At 35.4% G+C, this 16,035-nt stretch overlaps 2 protein-coding genes across 3 annotated transcripts; both read right to left on the reverse strand.

Annotated features, from left to right (window-relative positions):
- Positions 1-1,325: 1,325 nt before the first annotated feature.
- LOC122317037 lies at positions 1,326-5,629 on the reverse strand. Its single transcript, XM_043133928.1, has 7 exons — positions 5,125-5,629; positions 3,503-4,272; positions 2,486-3,092; positions 2,272-2,372; positions 2,085-2,174; positions 1,869-1,996; positions 1,326-1,720 (listed from the first exon to the last, which is right to left on the reverse strand). Exons 2-7 carry the CDS (start codon positions 4,169-4,171, stop codon positions 1,576-1,578), a joined length of 1,740 nt encoding a protein of 579 aa, XP_042989862.1. The 5' UTR covers positions 4,172-4,272; positions 5,125-5,629; the 3' UTR covers positions 1,326-1,575.
- Positions 5,630-6,993: 1,364 nt separating this feature from the next.
- Positions 6,994-13,657, reverse strand: LOC122316791 (receptor-like cytoplasmic kinase 185). 2 transcript variants are annotated; one of them, XM_043133579.1, is made up of 8 exons: positions 13,229-13,657; positions 11,849-12,211; positions 11,244-11,609; positions 10,252-10,464; positions 8,468-8,848; positions 8,068-8,311; positions 7,837-7,984; positions 6,994-7,664 (listed from the first exon to the last, which is right to left on the reverse strand). In XM_043133579.1, the coding sequence occupies exons 1-8, from the start codon at positions 13,257-13,259 to the stop codon at positions 7,284-7,286; spliced, it is 2,127 nt and encodes a 708-aa protein (XP_042989513.1). In that variant the 5' UTR covers positions 13,260-13,657; the 3' UTR covers positions 6,994-7,283. The 2 variants fall into 2 exon arrangements, with proteins under 2 accessions (XP_042989513.1, XP_042989512.1); XM_043133578.1 differs by having other exon boundaries at positions 11,849-12,283.
- Between the last annotated feature and the right edge of the window lie 2,378 nt (positions 13,658-16,035).

Consider the following 16,035-nt stretch of genomic DNA (forward strand, 5'->3'; position numbering starts at 1 on the left):
AGACAATGAAGAAATTCTTGGTCCTGAAATACCTTATCTCAGTGCAATTGGAACCCTAATGTATCTTGCAAATTGCGCTCGGCCTGATATTACATTTTCAGTTAATTTACTTGCAAGATATAGTTTCGCACCAACTCGAAAATATTGGAATGGCATTAAACATGTCCTTCGATACCTCCGAGGTACAGTTGATATGGAATTATTTTATCAACATGGTTCAAGTCCACAATTAGTTAGATATGCGGATGCAGGTTATCTTTCAGATCCACACAGAAGTAGATCTCAAACTGGATATGTATTTACTTATGGAAATTCTGTTATATCATGGAAATCTATCAAACAAATACTATCTGTTATATCTTCAAATCACTCAGAGATCATTGCAATTCATGAGGTAAGTCGAGAATGCATTTGACTAAGATCAGTGATCCAACATATTCAAGAAAAGTGTGGTTTTCTAGTGATTAATGATAGTCCAACAATTTCATACGAAGATAATACTGCTTATATTACTCAAATTAGAGGAGGATATATCAAAGGTGATAGAACCAAGCATATTTCACCTAAATTCTTTTATACCCATGAACTTCAGGAGAAAAATGAAATTAACATCAAACAGATACGATCAAGTGATAATTTGGCAGATTTATTCACAAAAGCATTACCAACTGCAACATTTAAGAAAATTGTGTAGAACATTGGAATGCGGAAACTTGAAGACCTATTATCATGCACTTTTCAGGAGGATCAATAATGTCTTAAAAACTTGTGCTGATTGTACTCTTTTTCCTTCACTAAAGTTTTATCCTACTGGGTTTTCATTTGCAAGGTTTTAATGAGACAATTTTAAAACACTTGGCGATATACATGAATATTGTATTCTTTTTTCTTTGCCATTGATTTTTTTCCACTAGATTTTTTTTTTGTAAGATTTTAACGAGGCATATTCTTTATATGTAGTCATCCAAAAGGAAAGTGTTATGTATGAATTTATTTGTATGGCCATACATAACCATTAATAAAGACCATTGAAGCCATCAATTAAGACTTATCTTTAACCTACAATTAAGATCATTGAACCATAACTAATCCTTTGTACTCCTATATATATGAGTATCATTCACTTGTATATAATCAAATTTTGCATTGAAGAACAACTCTTTTTCTTGCAATATTCTCTCTATCTTGTTATATAATTTCTCTTTTAATTTTATAACACTAATTATTTTTTCTTCACTCCTATAAATGAAAAAGTATTAGTTCCAAGGATCTTCTTTTGAAACGTTTGATAGTGTCACCAAGTACCTGCAGAAGACAAATCCAAATGAAATGATGACAGATAGAATCACTTCTAAAATTTGGGATTTTTGTTTTTTGGAATAATACAGCTGCACAATTACAGCACATTTAAAAAAAAAAAAAAAAGAAAAAAAAAAAACCTGTTCTTTGAATTTCTCTCTACAATAAGCTCAAAAATATGATCTTTCACCAATCTCCGAGTACAAGATATACCGAAACATAATTGCACGAGTTCCCTGCTGCATGCACGGGGGGCTATTGGCAATATTTGCAACATTAGCAGGTAGTTTCAGCCAGCATCTTTTCCTGGATTGCCTTGTAGCACTGGAGACTGCAAAGAGGAAGCTTAGACTTGGAATCTCGATACTTGTATGGGTTAGTACAGGATGGTCCCGCACAGTTTTCGCGTGGCGGAGGATAACTGAAATTTAAGACCAGATAATTTTCAGTCCATCCATAAAGCAACCTTGATCTAATTTGAAATGCTTAGTTATAAGGGTGGTGGTGCGAAATTATGAATTAGCATGTGTAAATTTCAGATGTGTAATGGAGGAGGATATTGATAAAACCTGCAAGGTTTGGAGTTGAATATGCTTGGGAGACCCATATCCTCGGAGAAGGTAACTACAGTTCCAGTAGGGCGCATTACCAATCTGACGGTGTTAGATGCAAGCGTCATAGCATTAGCAGCCCTCTCCTGTAGAAGTATAATTTAAACAAAATTAACAAAATAGCTTTGTTAGTCCCAAAGCCAGAGATAGAGTTCATCTAACATTTTCCAGTACCTGTGCCAATTCTTCGTTACGCTTCTTCAATTTATCTTCCCGCTTTTTACGGCTAGAATCTTGACCAAGAATTTTCCTAATAGCCTCGGCCTAAAAAATACAATCCAAACTTAATTGTTTCGATCATCTTCTATATTAAATACAAATAAGGAAGAGAGCACTGAGATACAGTGAAACAAAAGCCAACCTCAGATTCTCGAGCAGCCTTCTCGACCTGCATCCTACGTCTCTGAGCAGCCTCAGCTTTCTTTAGTTGCTGCTCTAGTTCTGAAAGTTTCTCCTTTTGCTCTGGGATTAACAAAATCAAAACCACAATAAAGATGGAAATTTACAAGATAATAACCCTACTAGAGACTTCAAGAAGTTCAGGATGTTAGAAAGCAAGTCAGACAAATGCTCACTTCGCGGTGGGGCAGGTGGCAATCCGTTTGGAAACTCAATAAAGCTTGTACCAGGTGCCGCATCTTTGCTTGACTGAAGGGCCCGTTGTCGTGTTGTGAGAGTCATTTCCCTCTTATTATCCCCAAAGGAATCAACCGACTCCTTCATTTGCTTCTTTTTCTTACCTTCAAGTTCGCCATCTGACACTGAATCCTCTTCAAAATCTGTTTCCTCAGATGCTCTATCCAATCTGGACCTCTTACCATCTTTTCCTGACCTTGATGACCCACCATTTTGCACATTAGATACCCCAGAAAGTTTCCGATGCTTCTTAGCTGATTCTTCGTCATCTTCTTTGGACCCTTTGTTAAACTTTGAAGTTTTAAGCTTCTCCAGGTACCGAATCTCGTCATCCTCATCATCATCACCAAATTCCCCATCAAGTACACGCCTCTTAGGGACTCGCTTGCTCTTACGAACTGGTTCTAATTCTTCTGCTTGCTTACCAGATGCGGTCTTTCCAGACACCTTCCCCATCAAGGGCCCGTCCTTCCCAAGACTGAAACCACCTCTTGGGAAATCCTTCCACGGAATTCCTTGGAGGGGATAGTTATGATCTGAATTTCCCTGCAATAAAAACAATTTTGAAGAAAATGACTATGCTGGATTCTATATGTTAATTGAGCATAAGAGTAATTAATATGTTGATACACAAATATGGCATAAAAGCTATTTTTCCATACAAGGTTTAAAATTATGAAAATTAAACTAAATAAATCCACATTAGTAAGCAGCAAAATTTAAGCCACGAGATTATTCCACAGCAAAATAATGTTTAACATAAATACAAAATTTTGATCCCTGTCATGGAATGCTTTAAAAACCAATTAGTACCGTATAAAAACTTCCTTTTTTATCTGAGTGCATCATTTAACCTTAATAAGATGGTTCAATACATGGAAAGAGAAACTATACTATAAATGAGACAAGGCTGCCACTATTTGTTAACTCAAGCTTGCAAGACACAACAATCGTACCTGAAGATTCTGCTTCTGCCGCAATCTTGAGGCATCGGAGGATCGAAAACTATTTGTAGAAGACCCACCCCCTACTGCACTAGAAGTGGTGTTGGCTTGAATTGTGCGTGTCACACCACCAACCCTAAGTTTAACCATCTTAACCTTATTCTCATTAGTAGATCCATCTATTACGACTCCCGCCTTCCCTGAACTCATACTTTCACCATTCCTTCCACCAAATGTATCCACACTTCTTGACTCCGAATCAAACCCACCTTTCAACTTGCTCGTGCTTTTCCAGTTAGCGGGGGCAAGTACTCCTTCACTACTACGTCTGTTATTAAATCCGCTTCGGCCAGGCTCATTATTGTAAAATGCATTGAATTCTCCATCTCTTTTATTCTTCTCATAGAAGTTTTCACTTTCAGCTCCAGCACCAGAAGGAACCCTGGACACACATTGATTGAGATTGAACTCTTTCCTCCTAGAAGTAGTATCTCCACTGGCATTCTCATCACTAGAAAACTTGCTTGCATCGTCTGAAGGTGGTGTTGAAGACAAGGGTGAATTATCATGACCTTCAGCCAGTGGCTGTGACTCAGGCCGGGGTCGGCGAGAAGTTTGAGTCCTTTTCTTCCTTACAGGATTGCCAATACCATTGAACCGAGTATTTCCAAACTCTTCCATAGAAGGAAACGCTGTTATTGCACACTTCTTGTGGCGCCACTACTTTAAAGACGATGGATGGAAAATAAAAGTAATGACAATATCCAGCAACTTTGACAATGCTACAACATAGATATTAAAAAAAGTAATATCAGGATTTATATTAACAATTTCTAACAAAGTCTCCACTGGATAAGAATGAGAAGGGAAGTGAGAGTATGTGAAGCATTCAAAACATTAGCTCCAGTAGAATAATTAAAAGGAAATCAGTAAGTCATACAAGCCGTATCCCAGAATGGGCAAAGAAAAAGGGAAACTAGAGTTTTTGAAAACGGGAGGACAATCAATAAAGCTCGGCAATGTGGACAAGAGAAAATCCAAACTTCCAAAAAAAAAAGAAAAACAGCTTTCATATCTAACGGATCCAACCGTTGAAAAAGAAGAGGGGGGAAAACAGAACTTCAGCGAAATTTAGATAACGGGAGTTGGAGTAGATACAACCATACCAAAGAACAACAGATTGAAAAGCACTAGAATGCAGTGAAATCAAATCACGTGAGATTGCGCTAAACTGCCCCGAAACAGGACAGAACAAATCCGAAAATAAAAAATTTGAGGAACCAAAAAAGCCCATAAGTCAAAATTAACCTAAACTTTATTACCCAGAAGAATTAAAGAATTCCAGATGATACATATACAGCCTAATAAACCCGAACAACCAAAATAGTTGAATCAAAAGCAAACCCAAATTATTTAACACATACAAAACCTTCGAACAAAACCCAGAAAAGATTATAACCCCCCACACACACATACACGCAGAAGCATTCATCAATCACCATAAACAAGCAGGAACCCACCAAATTACACCTATCCAGAACCACGAGAATGCACTAAATAAACATTTTTTTTAAAAAGGCCACATGGAAGAGCATCACAGGATCCAGAGAAATTGAGAGAGATTTATGCACTACCTTCTTCGTCTTCGACCACGAAATCGAAAACCGCGACAGAGAAGAAACCCAAAGAAAAGAACAAACCCAGAAGAGAAACAGAACAGCAGCGCGAAGAGATAGTACTAGCCCGGGAGAGAGAGGGAGATATACGAGAATTATTGTCAATATTATTCTATGAGGTTGGGTGTGAGAAAAAATGGCGGTGTTTGGTATCGGCGAGGATAGAAAAGGAGGAGAGCGTTTTAGGGCAAGAGAAGTTTGGGTAAAGCATGATGATGGGAACAGGAGAGAGAGAAGAGGTAGAGGTAGAGGTAGAAGACTAATAAACTTCTTGTTCACCATTTTTTTGCTAATTCCACGCCCAAACCCAAAACTCCCCCCCTGTGTTTTTTTGTTTTTGGGTCGGTCACACACGCCCCAACTCGGCGATCCCACTCGGTAACCCGTCTCTCTATCTCTCTCTCTCTAAAATCTTTCCCTTTCTCTCTCTATCTCTCCCTTTGGCTTTCCTTTCCTTTTTATTTTCCCTCCTCTTTCTACACGCACGGTTGTGCATATGCTGCAAGTTTGTGCGCAGGTTAAGGAGGGTGAGCACTCCCCAGCTTACGTTAGTTACTTTCCCCTGTTTATTTCCACGTGGCAGTATTTTAATAGGATGATACACTACCTTAACATTTATTTTGTTCAGGTCGATTTATAATTAAAAAATGTTATTGATTTGAATTTTCTAGAATTTTAATTCGAGAGATAAATATAAATAATCTCGCAGAACTTATAATTGTTTGAATAAATTTTACAAATAGTATTAAATACTGAATAAATCTTATGAGAGATGCTTCATATATATATATATATATATATTCTATTTTAGATCCTAGAGTTTGATTAAGGTGTAGTTTGAATAATGAGATTAAATGATATGGTTTTAGATGAAAATTAAAAATTAAATTAAATATTATTATAATATTTTATTATTATTATTATTATTATTATTATTATTTTAAAATTTTAAAAAATTGAATTGTTTATTATATTTATATATGAATTTGAAAAAATTATAATAATTTGATGAGACGAGATGAAATCGTTTCTGTATCGAAACGGGACCTAAAAACTCAGAGAACTTCTATCTTTAGGTTTTATCATTTTTCATCCATATTGACTAATATGTTACATCTTGAGTGACTTTATGCATATGTAATTGAGTTACAAAATGCCTAAAACGTGACATGTAAGGGACATGGTTAGAATGATTTGAGATGAAAAATAATAGTGTTCATTATAATTATGTATTAAATCGGAGATATTTTATCCCTACATTAAGAATAATTATCAAATAATTTAGTAACTTAGATATGATGTTTTGACTAATATTTCTCAAGTCATTTACTCATTTATAATCTAAAGATAAATGCTTAAAGTAAAAAAATATTTTATAAAAATAAACTCATAAATTGATGTAACTTGAAATAGTACATTAAATTATAAAGTTATATTTATTATAAAGTAGATCTAACGTATCACATAAAATTACGTCAGTTTCTAACTTTATTTTTATAAAAAAATTTTGTAGATATAACACTTTTGCTCCAACCTTTCTAGGACTTGTACCAAAATATAGTTTAACATACTAGGATGATTAAATACTCATTTTTTTAAGAGCAAACAACATTTGAAAAATCATGTTTTTCCGACTTCAACCTTAAATCCATCGTTATGGCATTCGATACCATCACTTCATGGTGAGCAAGAACATAATGAAAATTGATCGATCTGGTGATAATGAACGTTGGAGGTGGAGGGACAATGCATGTCGTTTTTTTTTTTTTTTCTTAATTTAATAATAAAATCAAACGACATGAGACGGTTTTATGATTTTAGACACTATTCACTTCAAACTCAAAATTTATAACGATAGAAATAGACGAAAAACGACAAGATTAATAAAATACAAAGCCAAGAGGATGAAGAAAGCTACAAAGGCATATTTACAAAAATTGATCCATGAGGAGAACCGCGGCCTACGAGGAAAATGAACAGTGGTTCTCCACAAAGGATGACAAAAGCACCTGTTCCCACCAAAGCATATGGCATATATGATAAGCTCCATATTTCTTTCCCCCTCCAGCTTTACAAGGAATGAAGAAGACTTCCGGTTAACTTACGTTAAAAAGTCATCATCGTCCTTCATGAAGATCTTCAGAGAAAAAAACTGCTGTCCTTGAGATGTTGTCATTCTCAAAAGCACTGAAGCCAGAGTAAGGACCGGAAGAGAACATTGAAGATGTCGCATCAGACTCTAAATTTGTAGGTGACTGCCTTAGGTTTGGCCGGTTGTTGGAAGTCGTTGGCGTGGAATCTTGATATTCTGTGACCCGCTGCACCATTTTAAGTGACTGTACCACTTCACCCATCGTAGGCCGCTGGCTTGCCTCGGGAGCAACACAAGCTGCCGCAATTGTGCAAACCCGTATAAAATCTTCCTTTGGGTATTTTGCCCCAAGCCTCGAATCAGCAAGCTCTTCCAGCCTATCCTTGTCTCTCAGAATTGGTCTGGCCTGAAAGCAATACAAGTAGTCTTACCCTCTGTCCAGATTAATAATTCTATAACACATAATTACCGATCTGATCAGCATAAAAGGCCAAAATGCAAAACCTATGGCACCACAAAGAATGATTATTGAAAGACGAATGAAAAGAACAAGGGATAGATCTGAAAATAAGACTAACCCAACTGACAAGATTTTCCTGCCCAGATGGCTGTGACATATCCACTGGTTTCCTTCCTGTCAGCAATTCAAGTAGTACAACCCCATAGCTGTAGACATCACTTTTAACAAGTAAATGTCCAGTCATGGCATACTCGGGAGCTACATACCTGTAAATTAATTTCATTCCATCTTAACACCGATTTTCAATTTACAGAAACAATAAAACTAATGATAAGAGAATAAGACCAACCCAAATGTGCCCATCACTCGTGTGGAGAGGTAATTTGCTCTGCCTTCAGGAGCTTGTTTAGCAAGGCCAAAATCAGCGACTTTAGCATGAAAATTGTTCTCAAGCAATATATTGGATGCCTTGAAATCCCTGTGGATGACACAGGGCTGTGAGTCCTCGTGCAGGTATGCAAGGCCTCGTGCAGCATCAAGTGCAATCTTCATTCTAGTGTCCCAATCCAAAGGACAATTTACTCCCAGTGGACCTGAGGCAAATTGAGTCATTATCAATTGTGTATGAGATCTACCTTACACATGGAAAGACTTCTTTCTTTTTAAGTTTCTACTCAAAGAAACTCCAGTAAAAAGAGAAACATCAAACTCAAGATTCTAGTAGAACGTGACTCAAGAAAACAGATTACCATGGAGCCATGCCTCCAAGCTTCCATTTGGAATGAGCTCATAGCAAAGTAGGTTTTGGGAAGAGTCACGACTGCTGTAGTAACCCACAAGTTTCACAAGATTACGGTGATGCAGCCTACTAAGCATCTCAACCTCTACCAGAAACTCTTTATCCCCTTGTTGCCCTCCACCAGTAAGCCTCTTAATTGCTACAGCTGTACCATCACTTAAAACACCCTTGAAAACTCTACCAAATCCACCTTCTCCAAGTACACTTGCAGATTCAAAGTTGTTTGTAGCTTCTTTAAGTTCTTCATATGCCAGAAACCGAGTGCTGGTTGGGTGGGGAAGGGATCCTACTGCAGGAACTGCACCCACAGTCCTCGGCTTTTCTGAGGGAGCTGAAAAGAAAACCATCGATTGAAAAAGAAGAGTTAAACTAAAGGTTTCATGAAAACATAACAGCCATGCAATATCTTTTTTTGATAGTTAAACAAGAAATTTTATTGACTGCAACAGGCATAGCCCATGTACACAGGGTCGTATACAAGAGAACACCCAAGCATCGGTTAGCAATTGATGCAAGAAAGTCATGAATACTCAATCCATTGAGAACAGCCGTGCAATATCAGCCAAAGTCTTTTTCTTCAGCAATAAAGTTGTTTTAATCTGAGATGTCCGGTGTTGTTACGTTCCATAAAGTCATCTACGCTAATCATATCTTAAATGCAGCAAATTGAAATATGCTCCTAAAGCTACACTTCAATCACAACAAGGTATTAACATATTCACAACGTGGGGAAAAACTTAAACTGGAAGGCTACCTTTGGCAAACCAAGATAACTTGAACCTTTTTGTAGTTAGGTGTATTTCATGTATATTCCCTGTGTACTTGGATATTGCATTTTTGGCCATTTATAGAAAATTCTAGAAGGTAATGCTAGAAAAACTTAAGTGAGCAACCATCCAATAATACAGTGTACTAAAAGAAAGCTGACTTTATATGTTGTCGTTGCACTGTCTTTGAAGCACTGATTGTTTCTTTCTATCACAACAAGGTATTAACATATTCACAACGTGGGGAAAAACTTAAACTGGAAGGCTACCTTTGGCAAACCAAGATAACTTGAACCTTTTTGTAGTTAGGTGTATTTCATGTATATTCCCTGTGTACTTGGATATTGCATTTTTGGCCATTTATAGAAAATTCTAGAAGGTAATGCTAGAAAAACTTAAGTGAGCAACCATCCAATAATACAGTGTACTAAAAGAAAGCTGACTTTATATGTTGTCGTTGCACTGTCTTTGAAGCACTGATTGTTTCTTTCTCACCATATGCACCATATTAAAAAAATCGAGATTATTCTTCAGAAGATCCTACTGTGAACACTTTCTCAAATCTTCCTTTCCACCATACTTGTATTAAAGCCGAGCATAATGCCAAAAATAGGCCTTAAATCTCTCACCCAGAAAATATTTTTTCAATCCCAAAGAAAGTTTAAGAACAATTCAAATGTCCCCTAACTAAAATAATAGACCAATATAAAATAATGATAAATAGTAAAAGATTGTGGAAGCTCGGTTATATTTTTAATAATACTGTCCAAATGTAGCAGTTAACAATTATCGAGGACAAAGTTATTTTCAATCATACCCACACCACTGCAAACTTTAAAGGCATTACCAAAAGCTGATGCATAATGGTTTCCACCACTAGCAAGTTATTAGATGGTTATCATAGAGATTATTAACAAGAAGCAAAAACGACAGTGAGAGACATGAACTCAGAATTTGATATAAATACCAGTTTCTACGAGAGATGCTTTGGCCTTCCCTCGGTGGAATGTGCAACAACAAAGTATAAGCACAGATATTATGCCAATGAACAGCACGCAAGCACTGATACCAAGTATAAAAATTAAATTTGAATGTGTGTCTCTGCTTGAACCACCGGGTGATGTAGCAGTTGGCGACAGATATGGTGGAGATTCCACAGGTGATGGAGTAACAATAGGAGCTGTATATCAGATGCATGGCCATGTCAGTGTTCAGAGAACAAAGTAAACTTCCATAGAACAAGCATCTACATAATATTGGAGCCAAAGAAGGTATTGTAATACACCATATTAAATATGGGAGGTGGTTAATGGGGATCTCACATTGCCTAGGAGGGAAACGTCTTGCAGTTTATGAAAATTCTAACTTTCTAAGGGTCTCTAATTTGAGCAGCCAGTTGTAATTTTTGAAAAGGAAAAGATTAACGAAATGCATATTAAAAATGTATGCAAGAAGAAAAAATTGTTCTTTAATTTTATTTTATTTTATTTTTATATCTATATATCCGTGAGTGTCTAGGCCAGCTTGTTCGCACCTCGACTAATCCCACGGGGCCTTGAAGTTAATGGTTAGGTAAACCTCAAGTGGCCATAAGGGGACTCAAACTAGTGACCATTAGGGAGCAAACCCAAAGCTAGACCAACTAAGCTACCCCTCTGGGTTTTGTTCTTTAAAAATCAGCAAGTATTCCAAGTTTGGTTTTGAAAGAAGTGGAACAATGAGTCAGAATCAAGATAAAATCCTATTTTTTAAGAAGTTTAACTAGTCAACCAGGCAGCAGCAATTGTTATGAAAAAAATGTTTTTCTTTAATCTGGTTGTAGGATCAATATAGAAAATTATTGCAGAGCCAAAATTTTGAGTAACAGAAACCAGTAGCCATGGATACGTGCAATATATATTCCAAATTCCCAAAGTAACAAAACATCTTATAAATCCAATAGACAGCCTGCCTGATTACCTGGTGAAGGCGGAGGAGGCTGAAACCAGGTGAAATTGAGAAGCTCATAATCACCAACTAATGTAGGGTCTAGACGAACCTTATGCATGGCAAGGGAAGAGTTTATTGCAGATGCCTCACTGGCAGAGAAACTGATTCCAGTACGTGGAACTATATCCATTGAAATATTTAACCTTGATAAGCTGAGTATGTAAAAGTTGATCAGCTCAATCTGGGAAACATGAAGTTGGGAAGCTAATTCATCTAGAAACGGATTCCAGTTAGAGTTTTGAGAGACATTTAAAAGGAGAAGGTCTAGCTTTATCGGATACACACAGTCACACCCTTGAGTCCCTCGCTTCAATACCATATCTTCTGCACAACAATCTGGCAAAATGAAAATTTATCGTGCGCATTAATATAAATGAGGTAACCACACATTTAATAAAAGCAAAACAATGAAACTTCGTATGAGTCAATTACGAAACTTGTATTTAAAAAGAAAAAAAAAAAAAACTGTTCAAGGATCAATCTTTCCATGGAAGAGTTGCCTACAAATTTAAAATAATCAATAAAGAGGAAGGAGTAAGAAAATTAGAAAACAGTTTAGTCCAAATAAAACTTACCAGAGATACGAGGAGATAGAGGTGGCTGAGCTAAACTGGACAGAGGTGCACCAGTATCGGGCTCTGTTGGGGCAATATTCTTCAAACTATCAATAGGTTGTGCTAATGCACTCTTCATCAATGGTTTTGACAGATGTGAACTAGTCGAGTGGTGACTGGAAGTTACCAGTGGGCCATAAAAAGGAGAATGAGCTAGTGATAGTGCAATTTTTGGTGCACCATGTGGAGAAAAATGCTTGCGTTGGGGTTTATGGAACAGAGGAAGATCAGCTAGTAGACGCAGATCAGGAACAGCAGGTGCAGACCAAGGTCCACTAGTTGGAGATACTGAAGGGGCTTCAAGATTATTGGATACATCAGCATCTGTGATGCATATCACATAAAATAACACAATCAACGGTTTGAGCAAGAAACATCGAAGCTTTTCCAGTACTCCTGCAATGTTTGTTCAGTATAAACACTCAATCTACTGAAAAGAAGAAACCATTGCAGCTATCAAAATAACATGAGCTTTCTATTTGATACATGTCAACAATTCAAGAACCCAGCAGGTATGCAATACATCAATTTTATTTTGAATTGGTGAAACAGTTTGCTCCCATAAATATAAAAACAGCACACCACAGAATAAAAAACAAAGTCCAACATTGTGTGCACTTTGCTCCATTTGGTAGCTGACAGAATGCAGGAACCCAAAAGAAAGCAAAACACTATATATTGGATTCTTTAAAATATGGCAAATCTAATTCAACTATTGGCTGAGAAACTATTTCCAAACAACAATATGACAAGAGATGACTCGTTTAAATTTCTGTCAGTATAAATCATAACTCAGCAAGCCACAACACCAACTTGCTCAACGAATTCAAAATTCCTGTCAATATACCAAGCAAAGTGCTCTAGATTTCCAATGAAAATTAAATAAAATTGAATAAGTTTCAAGTGCCAATTTCCCCACTTTTTCGTAGTGTTTGCTTCCTCAGCAAGAATTCAACTAAGCCGAAACACCACCAACCATAGATGTTTGTACTTTCATGTTGCGAGTAGCATATAATGAGCTCACATAACAAAAGGCACTTTTTAGTAGCGAATACACGCTAAGAAAACAAAATTGAGAATCTTAAAAAAATGGAACCGAATCCTAGCATTTGGCTGGACTAAGAGTTTAACAATTCCACAAGACTAACAACAGTGCGCAAGAGATGCAAAAACTAAAATTCCTTTCGGTTTTGCAAAGCTATGCATACGATTCAATATGTAACATGTTCTTTACTTTTTTCCCGACCCTCTTTATTTTTCCACATTTTATCAGCAACCATACGGAGCACTAAGAAACGGTCCAATGGAATTGAAATCAAACCACAAAAGAATGAAAATTACCGTTGGCAATAAAAACCACGACAACCGACATCACCGACGCTGTTGATTACCACTTGGCGCTTTGGATCTGTGACAGTGAGACTCGATGAAAGCAACGGCGAGATCACTCTAAAAAAGGAGCATAACACATACACCTGAACTCCAAACCAACATTAGGAGCTGAAACAACCTCTAGCCCCAAACGAAGTAGGATCCAACGGCAGATATATCGTGAAAATCCGAACTCGGGGAGGTGGACTCGGAGTCGAACATGCCATTACTGAGGGCAATCGGAGAGGCTGATTTCTAAAGCTGGAGCCCGTCGAGAGAGAGAAGGGGGGGGGGGGGGTTTCTGTGACTGTTGGTGGAGATGCCGTTGGGTTCACTCTGTTTTGTGCTCGAGAAGCCTTTTTTTTCGCCTTTTTTTGTGAGTTTTTAGGAAATGGTTTTTTGTTTCGATGTGTGGGGAACTGCAGGTAAGCGCACTGGCTTTTATTGCGTCTAACGTGCGCCGTTAACGGAAAAATAAAAACAGCATAACGGTCAATTGCACGTATTAGTACCGCGCATGTTAATACTGATTTTTTTATATTTAAAATTTAAATTAATATTATTTTTAATAAAATTTATTTTTTAATTAATTACATTAAATTAATATATATATTAATACATAATTATACTTATAATTATATATTTTCTGATAAAACAGAGACATGCCCTTCAGTTATGCACGCAGGAGTGGAGATACTGTGTATAAATCTTAAATTCACAACTTTCATATAAATTCTTTTATAAAAAATGGATTTTACTAATAAAAAATAATTTTTTTAACTCTCCGAGAGTTTAGATTTCATGGATGAGTCCTAAGAGCTGTCATGGAGTGGTTTTCCTGTCATTAAAAAAAATTAAAATTAAAATTTATATTTGAACCGTAGATTCTGATTAAGAACATACTAAATTAAAAATTGAAGATAATAATATTATAGAATTCATTTTTTGTATCTATCTCTTAGATTCTAAACTCTATATATAATTCAAACATAAATCCAAGGAAGTATTTACCCAAATTTCAATACTAAGATAGTCAACATAGTAGATAAATACTAAATAGCATGTAAATGAGGATATAATAAAAAATAGTGACACATTCAACTCTTGGCTTGATTACAAACATATATATATAGAGAACTGCTGCAGACACAAAAAAATTATACAAAGTAAACTCATATACTGACGTAATTTCATAAAATCCGTTAGATCTACTTTATAATAAAAGTAACTATACAATTGATACACTACTTCAAATTATATTAGTTTGTGAGTTTTTTTTATGTAATTCTTTTGTGACTAAAATATTTTTTGATGGTCATATATACCTCAATCAGCTAGGGTTAGACTATTCACTATTATAACCAAACCAAGATAATTAATGGGATATATATCACAACAACATCAAACAAATGACGTCCCCACAACATCATCGATGTTAGACAGATGAAGCTAATTTAATTGGTTATGAAACCTAACTTTTACACAAATTAAGATGTTTGAGAAAGAAAGATGGGGAGTGCATGATGGAAGGAGAGGACGTGGCTGGAGGCGTGACCGTGAATCTTGGAGGCAAGCAGTATCATTTGATTTTGAAGTGTACTCCAAATCCAATCCCACCCATTGACTAAATTCTTAAAAGTCATTGATATTATTGCAATACTAATACAGATGAGCTAGCTTCAATGGGTAACACCAACCACTAATGTGGATAATGGAGTACTTTTTGTCAATAAATTCTGGCTAAGCTTATGTCCCACACTAGTCAATTCTTGACGACAGATATATAGAACCAACACTTTTATTCGAATTCTACTATCATTGGTATATTTCTATGTGCTTTTATTTTTTAAAATTCAAATATTCTGTAGGCTAATATTCTAATTAATTAAGTGGAAGTAAGATGAGATACAAAATTCTCATCTTATTTCATCTCATCTCATCATTACAACTTTATCAAATTTTCACGTAAAATATAATAAATAATTTAACTTTTTTAAATTTCAATTTAACTTTTCCAAATTTTAAAATAATTATAATATTAAAAAAATAATATTTTAAACTTTTATTTCGAATTCAAAATTCTGATCTTACTTCCAAACCATCAATGAAATTTGTTCTATATATTATTATTTTTTAAATAATATCAAATGGAAAATATTTTAGTTACAAAGAGATTACATACAAGTGAACTCACAAACTAATGTGGCTTGATGTGGTACGTCAGATTGTAAAATTATTTTTATTACAAAACAGATCTAATGAATTTTATGAAGTCACATCAATTTAGAGATTTATTTTATACAATTTCTTTATATTTATAACAATTTTCATATCAAATATTATACACTATTTATAACAAATTCAAACTCGCTCTATATATATATATATATATTAAATTTTGATTTGAGGGAAAGAGGTTCTGTTTCGGTATTTTAAAAGAAAAAATGACTTTTATTCTCTTTTATTTATCTCATACTTGTGCATGACATCACCTTGTTGAGATTGCGCGCTTCCCATTAAAGAAAGGAAAATTCTATGTGCAGTTATTTTTACGGACTCCTTTATGTACTCTAGTGATATGATTGGTTGTGTATTAAAAAAAAATTAATTCAGCCAATCATATCAATGGAGTGCGCAAAGAGTGCGCAAAAATGACTTAATGTAGCATTACTCTTAAAGAAAAGTCAAAAGTTTACCTAGCTCTGTTTAATTATACAGATAAAATAGAATGAGATGAGATATTTTAAATAATAATAAATAAAATATTATTATAATAT

This window comes from Carya illinoinensis, chromosome 7, assembly GCF_018687715.1.
Source record: "Carya illinoinensis cultivar Pawnee chromosome 7, C.illinoinensisPawnee_v1, whole genome shotgun sequence".
In the NCBI taxonomy this organism is placed as follows: Eukaryota; Viridiplantae; Streptophyta; class Magnoliopsida; order Fagales; family Juglandaceae; genus Carya; species Carya illinoinensis.

Coding starts and splice junctions, on each gene's coding strand:
- LOC122317037 (XM_043133928.1), bottom strand. CDS start 4,171: ATGGAAGAGTTTGGAAATACTCGGTTCAATGGTATTGGCAATCCTGTA. Junction 3,093..3,502: donor GGCAGAAGCAGAATCTTCAG/GTACGATTGTTG, acceptor TTTTTATTGCAG/GGAAATTCAGATCATAACTA. Junction 1,721..1,868: donor TTCAACTCCAAACCTTGCAG/GTTTTATCAATA, acceptor CTTAAATTTCAG/TTATCCTCCGCCACGCGAAA.
- LOC122316791 (XM_043133578.1), bottom strand. CDS start 13,259: ATGTCGGTTGTCGTGGTTTTTATTGCCAACG. Junction 11,610..11,848: donor TCTATCTCCTCGTATCTCTG/GTAAGTTTTATT, acceptor TCATTTTGCCAG/ATTGTTGTGCAGAAGATATG. Junction 10,465..11,243: donor GCCTCCTCCGCCTTCACCAG/GTAATCAGGCAG, acceptor TCTGATATACAG/CTCCTATTGTTACTCCATCA.